At 37.7% G+C, this 22891-nt stretch overlaps 1 protein-coding gene across 3 annotated transcripts in view; it reads right to left on the reverse strand.

The window, feature by feature from the left end:
* Positions 1–1238: 1238 nt before the first annotated feature.
* The window catches only part of LOC117963405 (receptor-type tyrosine-protein phosphatase gamma-like), a 183967-nt gene continuing 162314 nt past the window's right edge, over positions 1239–22891 (reverse strand). For all 3 annotated transcript variants that reach the window (XM_058999679.1, XM_058999677.1, XM_058999678.1), the window contains 15 exons: positions 19234–19325; positions 15388–15484; positions 14297–14379; positions 13978–14112; positions 13654–13788; positions 13393–13565; positions 12878–13013; positions 11751–11897; positions 10194–10287; positions 8123–8199; positions 7743–7871; positions 6139–6285; positions 5508–5650; positions 4450–4585; positions 1239–3915 (listed from right to left, as the gene is read on the reverse strand). In XM_058999679.1, coding sequence (XP_058855662.1) covers positions 3769–3915; positions 4450–4585; positions 5508–5650; positions 6139–6285; positions 7743–7871; positions 8123–8199; positions 10194–10287; positions 11751–11897; positions 12878–13013; positions 13393–13565; positions 13654–13788; positions 13978–14112; positions 14297–14379; positions 15388–15484; positions 19234–19325 — 1871 coding nt within the window. In that variant the 3' untranslated portion in view covers positions 1239–3768. The remainder of the gene's footprint in view (positions 3916–4449; positions 4586–5507; positions 5651–6138; positions 6286–7742; positions 7872–8122; positions 8200–10193; positions 10288–11750; positions 11898–12877; positions 13014–13392; positions 13566–13653; positions 13789–13977; positions 14113–14296; positions 14380–15387; positions 15485–19233; positions 19326–22891) is intronic.

Raw genomic sequence — 22891 nt, forward strand, 5'->3', positions numbered from 1 at the left:
TTTTAAAATCTGCCTCGGGTATTTTCACAGGCAAATCTGGCCTGACAATTACATATTCATGTTTTATTCATATTAATTTAACCAAAAAATATATATGTTTAATAAGAAAACATATATAGTGTACAGAAGATTATTGAGAATGATATGCCTAAATAAATTCATCTTTTAAAAAAAAAAATATAATCACATTTAATACAGATTCAATGCCAAAAGTTCAGTTACAACTGTGGCCACCTCTGACGGCAATGCTGGCATCAAATCTTTTTCTCATACCGTTAATTAGAGTCTGTTTGTCACATCAAGGCAGATTACTTGTTTTGGTGGAGGCATCACCAGCAGCTTGCCAAACTGTTCCCAATGGCGTTCAGTGGGTGGTGTGTCTGGAGAATTGTCTGGCAACACTAAGCAATCCTCATTTTGTTCCTGAAGTTAATGCTGGGTGACGTAGCTGTGTGTGGGCATGTATTGTCTTGTTGAACATAAGGTCTGGGTCATTTAGTGGAAATAAGGGACAAGTGGACCATGGTACCCAAGGTCTGACCCAGTGAAGTGAAAGAGTACTCTCAGGAGTGGTAGGCCAGTGCTCACTCTGGGACCCCCAGCGAAACCTAGAGTTGCTTGAACATATAAACAACACTCACATCCTGTTGGTCATCTTGTGGCGATTACGATACAAGCACAGGAGGCTGTGTGGTCCAGTGGTTAAAGAAAGGGGCTTGTAACCAGGAGGTCCCCGGTTCAAATCCCACCTCAGCCACTGACACATTGTGTGACCCTGAGCAAGTCAATTAACCTCCTTGTGCTCTGTCTTTCGGGTGAGACGTAATTGTAAGTGACTCTGCAGCTGATGCATAGTTCAGACACCCTAGTCTCTGTAAGTCGCCTTGGATAAAGGCATCTGCTAAATAAATAAATAATAAGTTGTTTTCTTTTAAGATTTCATCTGCAATTTTACTTGCAATGGAAATCATTCTTATTGCTGATGTCTAACTCATGTATAATGTAAACCTTAACATGGATCATCCGGATCAAGAAGCATGTTTAAATAGTGCCTTGGGTTATTCCATGTGGTTCCTGCTAGTGGTGAGAGTACAGTGTAAGCCCATTCAGAATACTGTATTGCGTTAAAGTATGGCAGACAGTATTACATAGACTCAACAAACGTGCATTTACAGTATACACTTCACATGGTAATACTAAAAACATCTCATTTAAAACAAACCTGCATTCCCATCATGTACATCAAAACCCATACTTTATTTTATGTATAACAATACAATTGACATATTAAATAACAGTATAATAGAATGATTTGATATAGCTTTCAACGGAACAAAAAACGTTTTGTTTTTTTCAAGTTACAAAAAAGAGGAGAAACACCACATTTTTCAAATGGGTCAATGGGACAAACTTATTCAGTGACTGGCTAGATTTATTCCTATTGTACACACTGACAACAGAATTGTAAAAGAAAGAAAGATAAAAAAACACCCAAGATTCACAATCACTGCCCCAAAAGTAATCGTACATGTGGAATTTATTTTGGAATGTGATGACAGTACTCACTACCTTAATGCAGTTAGTTTCCACATATCCACCACAAAAAAAAAAAAAAAAAACTATGAAGGAGTTTATATAGCTTTATATGAAAATATAAAATTCTATGATTATATACCATAGATACAAAGTTTCCAGAAGATGGTTATTAAAGCAACAACATATGTACATTTTAATGATATACACTAGTGTTAAAATGAAATAAATTTATGAGACTTCGTTCAATCCTCAAGAAACAACGGCTGCATGTAATTTTAAACAAAAATAAAATCAATCAAGTCACTACCCCAAATGTTGGAGAGCTGTAACTTTCAATTAACAGACTCCTCTTCTGGAGACAAATAATAATAATAATACAAAAAGGTTGAATGTTTTCTATTTTTTGAAGTTTAATTTAAAAAAAACATCTCTCTGACAAATTAAGTGAAATACTACACTTCACTAAGCTTTCCATAAGCACAATGTTATTGTAAGCATTTTTGTCCCAACTATTACAGCTTGGTTTGTGTCCTTACATGACAGGAACTGTGGTATGACTTGAGTTGGAATAAACACTCTTAAATAGCAACTGAAGCAGTAAGTGCACAGGGTTAACATGTGGTGTTAAGTAACTTACATAATATCATTTAATAGTATAAAATGAAATAGTTAACAAGTAATTCTGTCACATTTAAGAACAAACAAAAAAGAAACTCACCTAAAACAGTCAAGCAAACCTGAAATTTCTTTCAGTCAATAACTATGATTAAAACAATGTTTAACTCGAATGTTTGCAGAACGAAAGCTCCTATTCTTGCAAAAAATTAGTACTACATATATATCTTTGGTAAAGTTGATAAACTCTATTTTTCTCTCCAATTTATTTTTTCTTTTTTTTTAATAAATACAACACAATATAAAGACTAATATAAAGGCAGTTGTGCTGTATAATTAACAAGGCCAATTGGTTTAGCTTCTGATATCGATCTATTTTCCAATATCCCCAATATAGACCCAAATATCAAATTGTTTAAAACCAGACGCTGTTGTTATGTAGCAACAAACGAGTCAAGGCATTGATCCACTCAGCATGAGCCTAAAGCACACTGGTAATAAATTTGGGAGAAAAGGAATAGAAAGCTTTCAGCAAAATAAAAACAATATACCAAGACATGGGGTCTGTGGGGCCAAGCGTGCTCTTATAGAAACCCATGAGTCAATGTTGCACTCATAGGTCACGTGGGATAGAAAATGCCTTTTCACTGAGACCAGATGGTTTTAACAAGAAAACACTTTACAAGTCCTACTCATCTTCAGCAAATGCAGACTATGGAGGGAGGGTATGCAACACATACAGTGTTAAGGGTACAAACAAATAAAATCAAATACAAATAAAAACTTACATTTCTGATGGAGAGGGCTGAAAGTGTATTATTGTCCTTTTTTAAAGGCGAGGGGAGGGGGGGGGTCAATGTACAGTTACAAAACACCAGTGAGAGTTCCGTTTTTAAAAAAGGTTCGAACTTTCACAGAATTTTTTTTTTCTTCTTAATTCGACCAACTTTTAAAAGAATAATATGATGGGCTTGACTTTTATTAAGAATCCCTTATTTAGAATAATATAAAAAAAAACCATTAATTTTTTTACCCTATTGCTGTAGGTGTAGAATGTAGCCTGATAATTTCCTAAGCGAAACGATACAATGTTTTCCTGTATAAAACAAAGCATAGTTTCATCACACTGAATCAAAACTTCTTAATGAAATGTATGCATTAAAATACATTTAAAATGGGGTGCTCAAAAGCAAACCCAGCTGTGACTGGATTACACATGTTTCATTTGTACTGTGGTTACAGCAGATGATATATTGCCAATGCTTGTCGTTCTGATCAACTCAAGAGCACACACGTTGAATGATGCCATGGAATGTCTCATTAGGGCTTGATTACCAGTTCTGTAGATTTGAATATTATAGGCAGTAACACTGATTATATAGTGCAAACTAGAAAAAATTGTGTTTCATTGTGTGAAATTAAACATAGGTGCAAATGCTCAGTAGGATAACATTAAGACGAAAATGGCAAAAATAAATATCAAAAACTTTATCAGTGTAAAAAAAGGAATCAGGTTATTTTTTTTTAACCTAGAGTCTGACAAAAAAAGGCCTCAAAAAAGTCTGCCTAGTCCTTGAAGTTTTACAAATGAAGTGCCTCTTCAAGGTTTTTCAATCTTCAAACAAGAGACTCCATGCTTTCTGCTGGGTCTGATTCATCCAGAATCACAATAGTGCCATTTTTGTCTATTGACAGGAGGCTATTTCCATTCTCCTTGGTGCTGACCAAACTGAGCATTGATTTGTATAGATACTGGTACTGTTCCTAGGACGAAAAAAACAATTCAGTTAGCAATTACCATCACAGTGCTGTATGTGTGCCCAATATCAGTTCCAACACAATAATCCTTGATAGTGTCGAGAGCAGCACAGAAACAAAAAAAAACAAAACATACAAATAAAATCAAACTTGAAGGACAAAATGTCATCAATCTTCAAAGCATCCAGCTTTGTACAGGTGAATGCTGGTTGCATTAGTTTTATAGGGGCCATTGTAGCGCCACAAAATTGCAATAAATCATTTCTGATGCAGGTGGATTCCAGAGGTAAGCTCAAGTGTTGTTTCTGAATATGGCCATTACTGCTGTAACACATAAGAAACACTCCTGGTTTATTCATATCATGTGTTCTTTATTAGACTAATTAGGTTATGAGTATACTTACAATATGCATGGGTTTGCTTTTCCCTAGGTACTGTGCCAGTGATGTTGAATTGTTAGCTGTCTCCTAATCTTATTCTGCATGAAAAAAGTTCTCCTCTAATTCAACGGGCCCTCACATGAATAAAGAAACAACTTACGATGTCTGTAAAAACTCCTGGCCTCATGAGGTTGATCATTTTTGCCACCTGATAGACATCCACAGCGTTTTCACTCTCTAGCTGCTGTGACAAGGTTGTAAGGGCACAAAGCATTCCTGCTGAAACTGCACCACACCTGGAACACAGAGGTAAAGCATGATTGCAAAGATACATTATATTGAAAGCCAACTGGAGTGTGCGGTTAACTGCACTTCTACTGCTACAGCAATAAGGATCCGCAGGACCGGAATATGGTTTTCTAGATTTTAAAAGTGTCCAATGACTCCAATTGTTTGTTACTATACCAGTTTACTGCTGGATTGAAAACCATTGGGGCAGAAAAGCTATCCTGATCTTGTAATTTATACTAGTATAAAGAGAATAAATATACGGATCCAAAAGAATATAGACGGTCATGTTATTCAAAAACTAATGACACCTGTAAATCTTTAGTAAGCCCTTGTTGGTTGCCATTAATTAGAATGACAGATGTGTTTGGTAAACAGGCTGCCTTGAATCTTTCTGTCCTTGCTTGGTAAATATGCTGTACATCATATAGACGCACTCATTACATTTTAAGCTTCTTAGGATTCAAGATTAACCAAGAGTACTTAGACTTCAATGTATGACCAGTTTCTTTTCAGTAAGCAAGACCATATAAATATAATATTAAAAACGAACAACGCTCTACTGGAAGTTTGATAAAACAAAAAGTAAATGGACAGTGCTGTGAACTCTTCTGTACTTTGCAAAATAAAAACAATAATAAAAACATATCTGCAATGCGGATGGTTTTAAACAATTGGGGAGATGTGTTTGTCTGAATGAGATTACGTGTCACTGCTTTTGGATCAGTGTTCAGTTTGGCAGTGCTAGACTAATTCTGTACAACACAGAGTTGCCCTGAAGCAATAAACATGACAGCAAACATTTCTCAACAAGCCACCTTCCGTAGATATAGAAACTAAAACTATGACCTCAGTAATTATGATACTAAAACAAATAATAAGCGGCAGATTTGAAATATGATGCCAGGTAAATGCAAAGACAACACATACTCATCATGAACAATGGTTGGTCCATCTCGGGTCATGGCCTCTTCCTTAATTACATTGATAAGTTCAAAGGTGCTGCTGAGTGGAGCATCTGGGTTTGGCCATTTAGGGCACTGAAAGTGACGCACTTCAAGGACATAGTCGTCCTGAAATGGAAAACAACACAAATGTAAAGAGAACCAAACCTAAATATATGGTAACTAGTAACTATTTTTGTTTCATATCTGCTACAAAAATTGCAAAGCAGGCCCAGTATACTACAATGATGCTTTTCTTTCTGCGGGTAACCTTTGACCTTTGATCTCACAGGGGTTGTAGGTTTCTCTAGCATTAATGCCCACAAAATAATAAATAAGACAAACTAAACTGAAAAAACACAATTAATGAATCTTCCACAAAACCTGATTTTTTTTTTTTTTTGGCTGTTACCAAACTGCAATGTTGTAATTCCATTAATTAACAGATAAAGTTAATATTACCCTTTGCAAGGCAAAGCTGCTGAACATAATTAACAACCAAGTTTTAATGACATATAATTGAATATATTACAGTTAGAAGCTGCAGCATGTTAAGGGATACATGAATGAAAATGTTTTGCAGGCATCTAATAAAAACAGCTTTGATATCCCAATACCTGTGTTGCCTCAAGGATAAAGTCATGGATGATAATTTGCTCTTCGTTTGAGAGGCACAATCTGTCTTTGCTGATAAGAGTAACGGTAAAGGCCTCACAGTTCATAGACTCTTCACGGCTCGGCCAATATACAAATTCATCCTCTGCCTGAAAGAGGAGACCACAGATCAGTTGTAAAGTGGAACCTAGAATTGGTGTTCACATACAGTACTGTGCTAAAGATAGAGAAGCGATAGGCTTTGACCTCACACAGCACATTTTAATGAAACTTAACACTCAAGAATAGCCTTTCTAAAATTACTGTAAATGTAAATAGCTGATAGCTTCCCTGCTGAGGAGTATCTGTAAGTCGCAGCCCAAACTCACAAGGGAAAAGGAATAAGGCTCTTGTTTCTTTGTCAGCTTTAACCTTGGGATCTCTGTGTTGTGACTAAAGAAACCAGATTCTGTTTGTCTGAAGGATAACATAACATGCCTCTTTGCCTCTTATAGACCTTTTTAGATTGCATTTGGGTAAACACCAATGATTAGATTTTTTTAACCCATAGATGAATAATATACAGTAGTCAGATTATGAGTGTGTATTAGATTATTCAGTGTCTATTAGTATATAATACGAGGTTCTGAGTACTGCAGTTCTCTTTTAGGGGATGCAATATATTTTACAAACACTTAGTGGCAATGTTAAACTGTTTTTTTTTTGGTCAGGGTATGGGGCTTAATGCATGCCATAAAGCAGATTTAAAAGCATTGCATGCAAATACATTATTGCAGTACTGAGTGAAAGAGCTAATTATCATTTAGGCACCCTGCTGGCAAAAAATCTGCCAGGAGACCCTTATCTTGTATATTATATAATCTTCTTTAGCCTAAGAGAACCAATGTTATCCTGCTGTATAGATGTAAATTTTAACTTGGTAACGCATTCTTTCTCAGTAGATCAAATGCACTTGAGAATTCTGCCTTTAACTCTTTCAGCCCTTTACAGAATGAACCAATCATGGTAACCCAAGTCACTGATAAAATAGCTTCAGTCTAATGCTGAGAAAGATAATACCAATGCACATTAGAGCATACTACTCGACTAGATTCGTTTTTATACTACAGCAGCGGTCTCTGTAGAGTGACAAACAGCATATGCATGCAGGTACAAAACAAACATTGAAAACATTGTGTTGCCAGGAATATGCATCCCTTGCTGGGGATCCATATACACTATAAACAACAGTTCACATGCCAGGTTTGAAATAACATAACATTTGAATTAATGTTACTTTGTTTTGTAGCACTGTAACACAGCTGAGAAAAACTTCAAACTAGTAACTTCATCAACACAAGGATGGATATTAACAGTGAATGTATGAAAGTGAAAAACATGTTATCCTTTCTCTCTGATTAGTGTGAAGGACATGATGGCACTTCAGCTTTCTGACACCCACACAACTTAAGGCACAATTCCAGTGTAAGAGGACATATGGGGAGCAAGGTGGTGTGAGTGTCATAATTAACAATCTTCTCATGTCACCGCAGCACTTGAAGTGTAACTACTGCTTTAGAAAAAAAAGAAGCTCACTGTCCAACCTTTGGGTGAATGCAACACTTACCAAGCCTTGGTTATCTGGCAACATGACAATGATTTGCGCATTGTGGTCCCAGATCATCCTCCAGAAGTCCTTTGTTGTGTGAGGCAAAGGGTGTTGTGTAATGATGAATTCATTGCTCCTGTAGTAACCCTGGAATAATACATGGTTTGCCAGGTTAGCCCATTTTTGGTGGGGGAAAAACATTTACTGGGCCACATACAATCTTCAAATTGTAATAGCTTGGCTCATATAAAAAAGACATGTCACTTAGCACGTTTTATTATTATTATTATTATTATTATTATTATTGGCCGAATATTTTTTCAACATTTAAAAAAATATGCATGGTGATGAAGAATCTTACACGTTTGAAGGTAGCACAGTAATTTTGAGTCCCTTACCATAATATAGGAGGCATTGATATAATCTGTTCCTTTCATTCCAGGCAGCGGTGCAAGACCCACCCTGGCACGTTCAGCTGTATTGGGAATTACAAACACATTAACTCCCTTGGGGCACCATACATCCGATTTTGCATAAAGCGCATAAACTTTTTTTTCAAAGTGAAAATGTTTTTTGAGACATCTTTTTTTTTCTTCATTTTAATTGAAACACACCAACAGTGTTGATTCTGCTGTGAAACCTGAATGATCTGGTCTCCAGTGTGACTGAACATGTGTGGCTTCTTAATGATTTCCATTACACGAGAGTAGATGTTAAAACTTCATGCTGATTTGAACTCGGCTCTCGCCAAGATAAGCACCAACTAAGACGTAGCTTTACAGTAAACTAATGTGATCCATATGTGTCTCCATCCATTTACGTTTCCTTCCATATGATGATGTAGATATCCTTCTGTCTGGTGTTAATGGCTGAAGTGTAATGCTGGCTCCAGGGATCAGCTTATTTTGCCTCCCTGGCGCATCAGCACACACAACGGCTGCGATGCTGGCTCCGGGGATCAACCAAAGTGCGGCCTCCCCAGCGCATCAGCATGACAACCGTCTGGATTGAGCTAAGTAGGGTACATCTCTGGGGTTTTCAAGTGGGCACCTTCCATCCTCAGTGTTTCGTCGACTAGCCCACGACACCTCAAGAGGGCTCGACGGTGATTCTGGCGTCCCAGCATCACCCCCCTCCGTCCCCCACTCAACTCAGCCCAGCTTACTTACCTGTCCCCAGCCAGAATCTTTCCGTCTCAACCACAGCCAGTTGCTGCTCCTCTCTGCTGCTTCAGATAAGTTCTTCACTGTGCGACGCAACTCTTGGCCACTGAATCCGACGTCTCTGAGAAACCGGGTTGTAGAGTGTGCCACAAATCCTCGACAACCCACTTCCACTGGGTAAACCCGAACTCTCCATCCTCGCTGTTCCGCTTCAGTGGCTAGTTGAGCATACCGCAGTTTCTTCCTCTCATACGCCTCATCTACAGCATCCTCCCATGGCACTGTTAACTCTACCAGGTGAACAAGGCGTGCTGATCCAGACCACAAGACAATATCTGGTCGAAGGTTAGTGGTGGCAATCTCAGGTGGAAAAATAAGCCGTTGACCAACATCTGCCAGCATATTCCAGTCTCTAGCAGCTTCCAGTTGTCCTGGGCGAGGATTGGTTTTAACACCTTTTCTTGGTGGTTGCTCTCCTGGGCGGAGGAATGTTGTCTTTTGTGTGTAATGTTTTGATGGAACAGGTGGCAACTTATTGGTCATGTTACGCTTGTCTTCCAATGCTAAGGCCAAACATCGCAGCACCTGGTCATGGCGCCAAGTAAACCGTCCTTGGCTAAGAGCCACCTTACATCCTGTCAAAATGTGCCTTAATGTTGCAGGTGATGAACACAAAGGACATGAGGGATCCTCTCCTACCCAGAGGTTTAGGTTCTGTGGTGATGGGAGAACATCATATGTTGACCTGATGAGGAAACTGATCCTGCTCTGTTCCATTGACCATAGGTTTTGCCAGCCAATCTTGCGTTGTTCCACACTCTCCCATCTCATCCATTCTCCCTGTTTGGCCTGGGAAATGGCCTTTATACACCTCATCCTCTCCTCCTGCTTTTGCACCTCGTTGACTACCAGCTTCCTCCTTTGAGCTGGGGCCGCCTTGTGCCATGTAGGAGGAGTTGAACTGAAACCAAGACCCCCTCTTCCATGCTGAACTTGCCCCATGATATCACCAATTCGAAGGGCAGCCTTTGCATCTTCTTGATGACTGCTTGCTTAGTCACTTGTATTGAAGAAATACAGTGGCTGGTAAGAGCAGGTGATCATTAATACGTTATTTTGTGATACATTACGAAACACACAAGGATACTAAAACCACAAGATTTTTCCCTGCATACAATCTTGCTTTCGAGATGAATAATAAAAAAGCAGTGTGTATATTGTTCTTAGTCTCCAGTGTTTTGCCATTTAACAACAAAACATCAGCGACAGGAACATATTACAATAAAAGCCAGAGAATAAAGCTTACATGGCACCACAGAAGAGTTTCTGTTTTTCTCTTTGTTGCATTCTTTCTGTGCACTGAAGCATTCCACATATCTTGCATTGCACTGTGTCACCAGCTATAAAGAATGAAAAAGAGAAGTGTTTCAGGGGGCTGTACAGAATCGGTAGGGTTGGTAGTGTGCGTGCATCCATGTATGCGCAATTTCATGCAGTTTTTCAAAAGTGCAAAATAATATTTTGTAGACACTGGCTATACTGCATGATAATTTTCTGTTATTACAAATGCCCTTGCATCTCAAGGTTCACATTTTTTTAAAGAAAAGTAATCAAATTATTAAACACATTATTATCTAATACTAAATAATATTTCTTAAAAAAAAAAAAAAACATTTCTGAATCTTTCTACCCTGGCCACCATTTTAAATTCAAAGCTACCTACATTGCTGTCTGTGTATTTGAACTTCTAATTTGTTCTTTAACAATTTTATATGCATTGACTGCTTATATAGCTTGCTTTGAACTGTAAAAGATATTTTGGTATTCATGTGGATCTATAAAAGGCAACGGCACTGCTGGAGGCACAGTTTCTTATTTTGACATTGGAAACCCTTTCAAACCAAAGAGACGTTTTTATCCACTGGTGGTTGCAATAAGGTCACTTTGGTGTGTTTGTAAACCAATTTAAGCAAAAGCAAAAACAAAACCAGAACAGTAATGTAAGGACATTCATGCCATCCAGATGTTAAACATCCCTGTATTCTCGATCAGTATTTTAGAAGAATGTATTTGTTTGTTTTCAAAATTAGAGGTGCGATAAGGCTACAGATCAATTATCTCAATACTAGTTAAATAAGAAATACAAACATTTTAACTGTACAAAAACAGATCAACACTTTTTGTTTGAAGATGCTGTTCACACAAAGATAAAAGCAATGCCATCTCTTTGGCAAGCTGCCCACAATCAAACAACTCCTAGTGACCATCCGAATGAGGCACACCATCTTTTTTAACTGGTATCTATGAAGAAGTAATCATCTTCTCAATGAGTCAGTAAAAGTATTTCCAAGCTTCTGCAGCCTGAACTGTTTTAAACAGAACAAAATAAAAAAGCTTCAACACAACAAAGAGAAAATAATCTTCAAGACCACCTCCTGTCCTGTGTTATACTACCAACTTGAAAAATAACGACAGCTTATTACCATCTGTGTGTCATCTAATTCAATTTGAATTCAGGTACCACGCTGGGAGATGATAGTGCTATTACTGAGGGTACATTTACTGCTATTTACAACTGTGAGGTTTGTCACCTGTTAATGCAGGCCTTGGAAACACTTGCACACAGCTCTGTGGTGGAGAATAATTTGCAGATTGTGAAGACTATCTTCCTAACACTTGCAATATCCATTTGATATTAAGGAACACAAGTTTGTTAGGGAATACAAAACACAAAAAAAACTGTAATGCAATAGGATTGCAGACCCAAAAATGCTTTAAAAATCGGTATTCATTGCACTGTGGTATTTACTTGGTGAACAAGAAGCTTTACATAAAGTATAAAGTGCCAGCAGGGCCTGCTGACCTTAAATTGCTTTTCTAGTCGCGTCTTCCCACCAGCCCCCAGGGAGAGGATGCTGTTAACATAGCTGTGCAGTTGATTGGCAAGTACTTCTGTTTCTTTGCCAAGGATTGCTTCCAGCAAGGCATCATGGATAAAGATGTACTGCTCCTGCACAAGGAAACAAATGAATACATAGTTAGAGAGACATCTTGAGGTCTGTTAACCTCCCCACTAAACTTCCTTGCATACACACTTCTTTTGTTACGGTGCAGCTGTCAAGAGCATTCTGACACAAGCCAGACTGTCACGGCACCTTTTCTGCTTATTTCCCAGTTTCAACAAAAAAAGATTTGGCACACAAGCATTTCTTTTGTCATGCACTACCATTGAAAAAGCAAATTCAAAATGTGAATGTTTAAAGAACACAGTCTGAACTGTAATAACCCCTAACAATGCAAGCCCTCAGCGTTTTAGGTGGTGGAAGTTAGGGAGGCCAGGATAGATGGCGCGCTACCATCTCCCCCAAAGTGTCCATTTCCTCAACAATATGCTCCTCCAGACCTCTAATGCTGGTTGGGTGCCCTGCATTCAACATTTGTATTAAATTACTGCCAGATTTGCTCAGTGTAATGAAGTCACTGCAATCTGGTAAGCCAGTCAGTCACCCTGTCCCGTTTTCTGATCCAGCAGCCTCAGTTGACATGTGTTCTGGGTCATTGTCATGCTGGTAAAGCATCTTTCATGGCACTATGTATGTCTTTGACAGGCAGATGTGTAGCTATTTCGCTTTTGTCTTGACTTACAATTGTCATCCAGTGCCAAAGCGTGCCCATTTAAAAAGTTTCTTATATCCTGGCTTATGCTTCCCACTCCTGCTACTTTATTGATTTATTGATTGAAATGTAGCATATTCTAAGGTTTATTCCAAGTATTTTGACTACTCCACTGATCAATGGAGTAGCTGTGAACTGTTTTAGTTAACAAAATAGAGCTTTGCATGCTCACCTTGATCTGTACTATTTGGCTGAGTAATCCAGGTGGTTTATTAGTGGAGACATATTTAACAAACATTTGGTGAAAATCTAGCATGGCACAAATAAACAAAATGATATATGAAGAGAATGATTCTGACACAAAGCCGTTCCTACCTCAGTTTGGACGAGGTAGTTGCGCTGTGTCCTGATGTGTTTGAGGAACCCCAGGACATTGACTGTGCTTTTATCTTGTATCTGTTGCAGCATGCTGTCAATTACAATATAAGTTCCAGTTCTGCCAACACCAGCGCTAGACGGGACAAAAGACATCAGATCTTTTAGGATTTATGAATTAAATGAAATATACAAGCCAGAGATGCAGCATTGAAAAACACGGAATTTGCAGTTCACTACCCCATTGTTTTAAACTGTAAAGAGATTTGCGTACAACTTTGCCACACACTTTTTGTTGTCCGGTTTGCTAGCCTATGTTCACAAGCAACAAATTAAAAAAAAACCAAAAACATTTTTTTAGTGCTGCCCAGCAGATTAAAATAAATTAAATTGTAACTATAAATGCTGTTTTAGAGCACCTAATAACTGTGACGTCAATCTAGCAAGCATATAGTTTCTGTTACAACTTAATAAACTACTGGTTTAATAAATAAGCAAATAATAGAGTCTGGTACCTGCAATGGACAAGCACTGGGCCCATGTCTGGAGTTCTATCAGCTGATGATCTTCTCACAAAGGTGAGAACTGGCAGAGCATACTCTGGTACGCCCATGTCGGGCCACTGTGTGTAGTGATACTGAATCACTGTCCTCTCATGCTGGCGCCCTTTGGGGTTGCCTTTCTGTCCCTGGTGCAAAAAATAAATAAACCTGATTTACAATGCTGCCCGATTGATATGTGTCGTTTACATAGAGATTCGGTTACACTCTACTGACCTTTTTTAGTTTTGTATTCCTGATTGTGAAACGGCGCAGCGTGTAACAGGCGTGTACTTTTGTGCTCTTCAGTGTAACGATAATGTTTCCATATTCTTCAGTGTTCTCGGATGGCCAGTACTGATCACATTTTCTCTGGAAAATTAAGCAAAAAGGAAAAAAAATGGTTTAGTCAAGTCAGAATACATTTTTTTTTTTTTTTTTACTTTTAAGGAAGTGTTTATTTAGAAAAAAAAAACATCCATCCATCCATCCATCCATCCATCCAGATAGCTAAAGGTATACATATCAAATTAATATTTAGAAATACAAAATGTCACCTACTCGTCCTTTTTCAACTAAATTTGTGATCATAACGATGATTCCGGTATTCTGCTCCCAAATCATTCTCCAGAAATCTTCAAATGTTGACTTTAAAGGTCCTTGTGTTGCGATGTAGGCCTTTGATTTGTTGTAACCCTGCAGAGAGGGGAAGACAAAAGAGGCAGGACCTTATTTAATTACTGTTTGCAAAGACAAACGCACATGTTACCACACAAGCAATTACCTTAAATGTCAGCCTTTTATGTGACAGTTTCAAAGGATAAATGTGTTTACCCAATCAACTTACTCGTGGGGTTTCTAACATTAACAGCACACTTACGTCAACATAATTGCCGTTAATGAAATCACTGTGCTTTGCATCCTTTCCTGCTAAAGGTCGTAACTTCACTCTACTGTGATCATCTGGAAAAAAAAAGAAAAAAAAGTATGAAACAATTTACTGTTTTTTTTTTTTGTTTGTTTTTTTTTTACATCAAAGTAGCTGAGATTACCTGGACATTCTGGGAAACTGTGTAGAGAGACAGACCCTACGTTTTTTTTTTTTTTTTTTAAAGAAAAAATAACTATTTTAGCTGTGACATATATAAAAAAATCCCTTTATGTTCCAAAACCCTTTGAAAACAATCCTGCAAAAGCAGTACAATAAAATATAACATTAAATATTTTCTAGGACTTTCAGGTCAGCTATCAGTGCTTGCTGTTGCCTGTGAGGGAAACTACAACTCAAATCCCTTTGTCCAAGTTGTTTCTGCAGTTGCCTACGACATTAATACAAAATTATATGACGAGTGGAATCTCTTAGCCATTTCATTTCAAATCCTGTTATCCTGTGATAACTCAACCTGGTGCAGTTTGGATAAACAAGTAGGGCAGCAGTGTGGAGTAGTGGTTAGGGCTCTGGACTCTTGACCGGAGGGTTGTGGGTTCAATCCCCAGTGGGGACACTGCTGCTGTACCCTTGAGCAAGGTACTTTACCTAGATTGCTCCAGTAAAAACCCAACTGTAAAATGGGTAATTGTATGTAAAAATAATGTGATATCTTGTAACAATTGTAAGTCGCCCTGGATAAGGGCATCTGCTAAGAAATAAATAATAATAATAATAATAATACAAACGGTATATTGACAGAACAGCGGCAGTAGCTGTTGGTGAGCTGAATGATTTTCAGTTGAAGTCAAACTAAGAGTGGACACTTGACCTAAAAAAAGGTAACACTCGTCAAATAATAGCTGTGTATCTGGAGCACACATCTAGTGTCCTTGGAGACAACGGCCTCCCTCTCTAGTAGAAAATCCTTGACTCTCAAATGATATCCACTTGGAAAACTGTCATCACTTCATACACTTGATGCGTCCTGAAGTTCTCGATTGATAATAAGCAGTTTATATAGTGTCTTGGTTCAAACTTACATGCAACAATGTTGATGTATCTGTTTTTGTGCTTGTTGTCTGGGTGACTGGAGTGCTCTGCTGTGATGTTCATGTCAACAGTACAACGTTGCACTTCCTATTAAAAAGGAAAAAGAAAAATAACCCGTCAACTAAAATCCTGTCACTGCTTAAAACAGTAAAAAAAAAGCAACATAACGTATTCATTTCAGCACTTTTAGTAACATTTATTAACAGCTTCTTCCTTTGCCAATAAAAACTGTACAACCGTTATCCTTGCTTTCCACATGATACGCTGCATACAGTACGCGTTGCCCTTGAAAAATGAAGTTCAATAGCTGGGTGAGGGTGTTATCTCTGGAGTCTAAGGTGGCAGTTTACCCAAATGGGTTTACATTACATTAGATGAATTCTCACTTAGGAAAGGAACCAGACAGGGATGCCTGTATTGTTCCATCTGTTTTTCTTCACCCCAGAGCCCACTGACACTACAATCTGAGCCACTTCCGACATTACAGGCATCTGCTTCCTTTTACAAGCTCATGAACTCATGTTTTATGCAGATGATATTCTGCATCTATAAAAAAAAAAGGCCTCTGTGGCCAAGACAGGCATTTGTTTAGGACTTCTATTAAACTGTGACAAATCAGAGCTAATATTGCTTGTATCCAACTGTAACACAGTGGGGATGGGATTGGAGTCATCCCCGCAGTAAAATGTGTGGGTTTGTTTTGTTTGATTGTATTGCTTTATTGTTTAATTGATTTTGTTAATTGTGGTAGTATTAATTATCCCCTGCACCTGGTAGCCATTGTTAAATTAGTACCAGGTGCAGGGTATTTAAGGGAGGCAGATTTTCTGCTTGTGGCTGCTGAGAGAGAAGGAAGCAGGATAGGTGCTCTGCTTCCGAGCAGTCGGGTGAAGAAAGGTAGTGTAAACCTGTGTGGTTTGTTTTGTGTTGAAGATTTTGTTTTGTGTTCCAGGTAAACAGCTTAGCTGTCCTGAGTTATAGTTTAGGTTCCTGTTTGTTTAGTTAGCGCTTGTGAAGAGCTAGGTGTTTGTTTTTGTATTTTGTTTATTTTTGTGTTTATTAAAAAATTGTGCAACCGCACTTAAAAATCCATTCCAGTGTGTTGGGTCTATTTTTAAAGGGGCAACAAACCGTGTGAGTTGCAAATCCTTTACACAACGTTTCCCAAATTTGTTCTGTCTTTGAAACAAAGTTGTAAACCCATATGTGATTAAAGGACTAGGTATTTTAAATAGCGGCAACATACATATACCCGATTCTGACAGATGAACTCAGCTTTTTGTATCCCTGGGACAGTAGATCATTGGTTACTCCTGCTTAAACTTCTGCAGTCAGGTCAAAGCAATTACACTACAGCGTGGTCTCTTGTTATTTATCAAACAGAGCAATTCGTCTGTAATAACAATGCATGGCTGACCACACTCTCTTCTGTGTGGGGTCCCTCGTGATCAGTTTTAGAACCTCCACTCACCTAAAAATAACCGAGATGTTTTAAATATGACTGATAGTTTGCAGATGGTTAGTTCTCTGAAGAGAAAACTACAGAACCCTGTTTTAATTTGCTTCAGGCTCACATAACATCACATCTATATCCTAGCAATCATCCACCATGCAGAATGCTATTTGCACATAAAAATATTACAGCTAATTACTGCTTGCTGCTCAGAAAATTAGCAAGATGGCACAACAGAAACCCAAGAGCAAGCATCCCAAGTAAGAGGAGCATCCCATTAAGTAGCCTTTTACAAAACTCCTCATTAGAACAGGGTTGTTTTGCTGGAGGACATTCATCTTTACAATGAAATCGTTATTTTTTTTTTTCTAATGAGGATTTCAGTGGTGAGCTGCATTTCCTGATAGTATCCTGAAATATAACGTGCAGCAGGACAGAGATTTTTGTTTCTTATACAAATGACAGGATTGAATTGATTTTGGCAATACAGTATATCGGAAATGGATGCAATTTCAATTTCACCATTTAACTTGCATTCCAGGTCACCCTTAAAGTAGAAATGGACTGAACAGATTACACAGAACTTAATATATACATGGATACATATTTACCATTTAAACTACGATTTGGACATTCTGGCTCATATTTAACAAATTGAACTCCAAAGTGTTGCATCATGTGACTCTACAGCAGTAGTAAATGAATAGCAGGAACTCTTCTATTCAGTGCCAACTGCATTTCTACAGCCATAGCTATACAATGACACTAGTGATGGAACTTGGCTGCCCAACCAAAGGGTTTTGCTCTGTTGCGTTCACCGTTTTTCCTTTTCTACTCCTCTGGCTGAATAAAAGGCTTTTGATAGGACAGAGCCTTCCATTGAGAAATACCAACCCTCTTTATAAGCACTTAAACCACTTCATAGTGTCCATTAACAATATAAAAAACCTGCCAGTGTAATGAGGAAAGTCATTAACACAGTGATGTCTTTACAGCTACACCTGGGAAAAAGGGAATTAAATAAAATGACAAAAACATAAACACTGTACCAAAGTTACTTACATGTAGAGTTAGAATGTGTTCCTGATTACAAATCACCACACTGAAAAGTTATATAAAACTACCTTCAGTCCCCTAACTGTGAATCGAAATCATTTCAATTATACAAGAATGAATAGTGCATCATTTAGTCAAAAGAAAATGTAATGAACTGTCCAGGAAGACAACAGTCACCGATAACCCTAGTGAACTTGCCAACAGTCTAAACAAAATGGCTGCTTTAAAAGGAAAGTGAATGGACCTAAACTGTGTCTCTCTTGTGTAGGAGTGTAGTTGTCCTGCAAATCTTATTGTTAAAAAACAAATTCAACGCCTAACCCTGACTATCATCGTTTATCTCTTCACATAAAAATCCACCTGTGTTACAGTGTTGAAATCCTATTTATAATTTTCTGTGGGAATTTGATTGAACAGCCTTATTTAAAATGGTCTGAAATACATTGAGCCACGGTAGGCAGTATCTAAAGACCAGGCGTGCAGATAAATAGTTTGCTATTCTGCCTTATTATTTACTGTTGTCAGAAGCAGATGTGACTAATAAGACAGGAGCCTGAAACTCATGAATAATATATCCGTCCCGATTTGATTGTTCCAATCAAATTGAATTCTCATAGGGAAAATGTTTATCTTGCATACCATCAACATAGTTAAGTGACTCAATATTCTTGCTCAGCCAACCAGCCAGGAGCCAATCAAACACAATCGTTTCCATTCCACAAACATCTGCTCCCACCACGAATAGGAAAACACCTATACTCAACTACATATAGCAAATAGAATAAATTGTAAATAAATTTTTAAATTGTAATGGTTAAAATAAATGAGATTTTGTGACCACATTGATAATTATGTTTTTCTAGTCTTAAATTAGAAATAGCCTTGAAAAATGTGCGAAATAAAAGAGACAAAAAACACATTGCTTACATATATATACACATACACATATACATATACATATACATACATTCTCATCTAAGAGATCCTTGTACTTTATATATATTTTTTCAAAAACATAAATATGGTGACGAGACACAGTACTGTATATTAAATAAACATACAACATAATGCTGATTTCCATCTTTCAACTTTCCAGAAGGAAGCTGTAATTATCCCCCAGAACAATTTAAACACACACAATTTGTCAAATCAATGCCATCACTCACAGAGTATTGGGACTTGATACTTGTGCAGATACTTGTTGGGAGGTTTAGTGTGTGTGTGTGTGTGTGTGTGTGTGTGTGTGTGTGTGGGTGGGTCTATACACATACAATACAAATGCATAGTGCATAGCTACATTTCAGAAGCACTGTGTTTACAGCCATACCTCAAATTCCTCTGAAAATCCATGCTGGTTATTGGAATAAAGCTCACTGACATGCTTCATAAACTGCTTGACTGGAATGGCCTCCATGTCATCTGAAAAGAAAAAGAGCACTGAGTGTTGCTAGGAAACCAGTAGAAATCGCCAATGCCTGCAATAAACATGCAGAGGAAAATGCGAAACCCTGAATAAAAAAAATAATTAAATAAAGGAATGAATCAACACCAAGTGAATGTTACAATGAATAATAAAAGATGGCAGTTATAGAACAGCATATCTGAATGACTATCTAACTATGTTTGCAGTCAAATTTTTCTTTCAGGTCAAATAACACATTTTTTTTTGTCTTCAGACAATTGAATTTCAAGCTATGCAACACTATTCTCATTTGCAAACATGCTATTCCAGAAGTTCGACTGCTTGAATGAATTACTTAAAAGTTACCCTTAAAAATAATGCTTAAAAGGTGGCATGCAAGGTACTGTACATAGGTACTGTACATTAAAAAGTGTCAGACCTCTTGGAACAAATGAACAGTCAGGAGGTAGAGTAAATGATTGACCACCTAATGTATTCCTAATGATTTCCAGCCCTTTACTATAGTTACCCTGTTCCTTTCATTCTTGTACATTCACCAGAAATACATTCTTTAGTGACTATCTGGCATTTACCACACCTACATTATTCCTGGAAATAAAGTGCCAATCCGCGTTTGCGCTCGTGCCTTGGCGGTAAAAGGCCATTGTTTATCTATCCCGCTAGCCAACAAAACGTCAAAGCACAGTGTTGTTTCAGTGTATTCTTTGTTAACTGTCAATTACAGCAAGTGATGACAGCATTCTTAAATGCTGATAGGTTAATCGAGGTACAGCATTTTCCAACTAGTAAACAACATGGTGCTAATTACATGAATAATTCAACACAGTCTAAACCCCTCAAATTCTCTGTGAAACACTGATAAACTGTAATTACACTAAACTGCAACAATTCTAGTTAAGAGAAAATTCCTGGGCTTTCTTCTTTGTAGAAATAAAATATATTAAGGCGACCTAATACATTATTGATAAATGCATGTTTGTATGCATGTAAAATGTTATTATAATACTGTGTTCAGTGGCTACTTCTGATCATGTTGAGTTTATTTATCGCAGAGGTGAGTAAAGAGTAGCCTATAAGAGAAAATGCATTCAACATAATGAGAGGAATTCACCAAACAATTATGAACAAATTGTGTATTGGGTTAGGGAGTTCTCTCATAATTTTAAAAGTGTAATAAATATATAATGAAATGTTACATACAGTGTGTACATGTATAATAACTAACTATAAAGACAAATAGCACTTGAAACGTATTTATTTACAATCGTACATACTAAAATACATACAAAAGTAGATAATAAAATAAATTCCAACCAAACCTATTGATGGCCCCCCCGGCCCATCCCAAAAAAAAAAAAAAAGGTATTTTTTTCTTTTTAACCAAAAAAAATTGCTAAATGCATATTAAGAGTTGGATATAGTAAGTTGTTGCAAACTATCCCCCAAAATGAGGGTACATTTTTTTTTGTTTATTTTTTTAATCATTGTCATCCAATTTTTACCCACATGCCAGATAATTGTAAAATAGGATGTTATATGTGAAGTGATCTAAATAAATGTACATTCTAGATGACAAAATGCATGACTTTAAATAAAGTTTGCGAATTATACACAAAATAGATATTCCCATTATTTTTTATTTCCATTTGGCTGCCGCTCGCTGAGCCATCTCCCTGTAGGCTACTAGTTTCCATAACAGCGAATTATGCTTTCATTCATTTTTCTTGACCTTGTTAACATGCATTTTGATTAACAAGTTCCCCTTATCTAGTCGTTCAGACAGAAAGTGATGTACACGACCTGCGACAATTAAACTTTGTAACGAGAAATGCGTCCATTAACTACCTCATCGACTCAATTTCAAAGCATTAATTGATTTTATTAACAAATTTCATTTGAAAATCACTTGCTACTAAAGCTGTCGTCACTGTACCCCGAGTTCGATACAATAACACTGTTTTTTGAAAATCCCCCCCAACAGGCAGTACATATCCCAGATGAACCTTTCTCTTCCCCAGTTAAGCTCTTAATAACCACTGCTCCAATATGAGAAACCTTGCTTGTCGCATAATATGTGAAACAGCTCTAGAAGTGTTTGCCCAACATGAGTAATCACACAAATGTGTGTTCACAAATGATCATGTTCATCCATGAATAACCAGATCAATATGACCCAAGAATAGCCAGTGGGTGTAAATCATGTCTGGGATTGTATTCTTGGTTAATAGAGTGCAGAGCACACAACTGGTTTATTATCTATTAAGAAAAACTGTTTCTCAGTTATCATAATAATTACGAAAATCAGTAAAAATAGAATTAAAAAATCATGCAATTCTTGACTAAACTGCTTTGTCACTATTGATTACTCGTATTGCAACAATATTGGAAATCTCTATTCTGAAGAAAGAAGTAATAACTGCTTATGACACAAATAAAATCATGGCAGAATAATAATTGGGAACAAAAGAACAAATTACACCCATAATCAGTATCACTGGAGCAGCGTCTGCTCAATATCCTGCCCTCCAGCTCCTCTGTATAAATAAAACAAGCGAGCCCCATGGTAGGTATTGTCCCCTGGGCTCCCCGGCTGCCTGCTCAAAGGCTGTTAAATGCTGGCACCCCGCTGCAGCTAGAGACCTCAGAAATATTGATATGAATTTTAATTGTCAAGGTTCAAGTGGATCAAGTGGCTAGTAGGCACGCAGGTACATGGTTTGGGCAATCAATCATCACTCCAAATTAATAATACAAAGCATAGAGTACTGTACAAAAGAACTGTCAATGGAAGCGAACGTTTGTTTTAAAAATCATATGGAGGAAATTTGGCTTTGAAACTTTATGACTTCAATTAATTGCAATTAACTGAAGTCATCCATAACTCCAACGATAAATAATTATTTATTTATTTATTTTTTAAATTTAGTTGTCGGTAATTATTTTTTTGTTGTTTTCTCCACAATTTAATAGTGTCCAATTATTTTTGTTTCGCTCAGCTCACCGTTACCACCCCTGCGCTGACTCGGGAGCGGAGAAGATGAACACACGCTGTCCTCCGAAGTGTGTGCCGTCAGCCGACCGCTTTTTTTCACACTGCAGACTCACCATGCAGCCACCCAGAGCTACAGCGTCGGAGGACAACGCAGCTCTGGGCAGCTTACAGGCAAGCCCGCAGGCGCCCGGCCAGACTACAGGGGTCGCTGGTGCGCGGTGAGCCGAGAACACCCTGGCCGACCTAACCCTCCCTCCCCCTGGGTGGCACTCGACCAATTGTGCGCCGCCCCCTGGGAGCTCCCGTCCTTGGTTGGCAAAGGAATAGCTTGGACTCGAACCGACAACGACCAGACTATAGGGCGCATCCTGCACTCTACGCGAATGCTTTTACTGAATGCGCCACTCAGGAGCCCCCAAATAGTTATTAATTATAATAACAGAAAAATAGAAATATCAGAAACCAAGCAGGCAACTGCACAGTACAAAACATACATTAAATCTCTGATCAGTAACTTCAGAATCAAGGTTGATATGATATCCAATTTAATGACAATTTCAGTCACTTAAG

This window comes from Acipenser ruthenus, chromosome 25 (assembly GCF_902713425.1).
Source record: "Acipenser ruthenus chromosome 25, fAciRut3.2 maternal haplotype, whole genome shotgun sequence".
Taxonomy (NCBI): Eukaryota; Metazoa; Chordata; class Actinopteri; order Acipenseriformes; family Acipenseridae; genus Acipenser; species Acipenser ruthenus.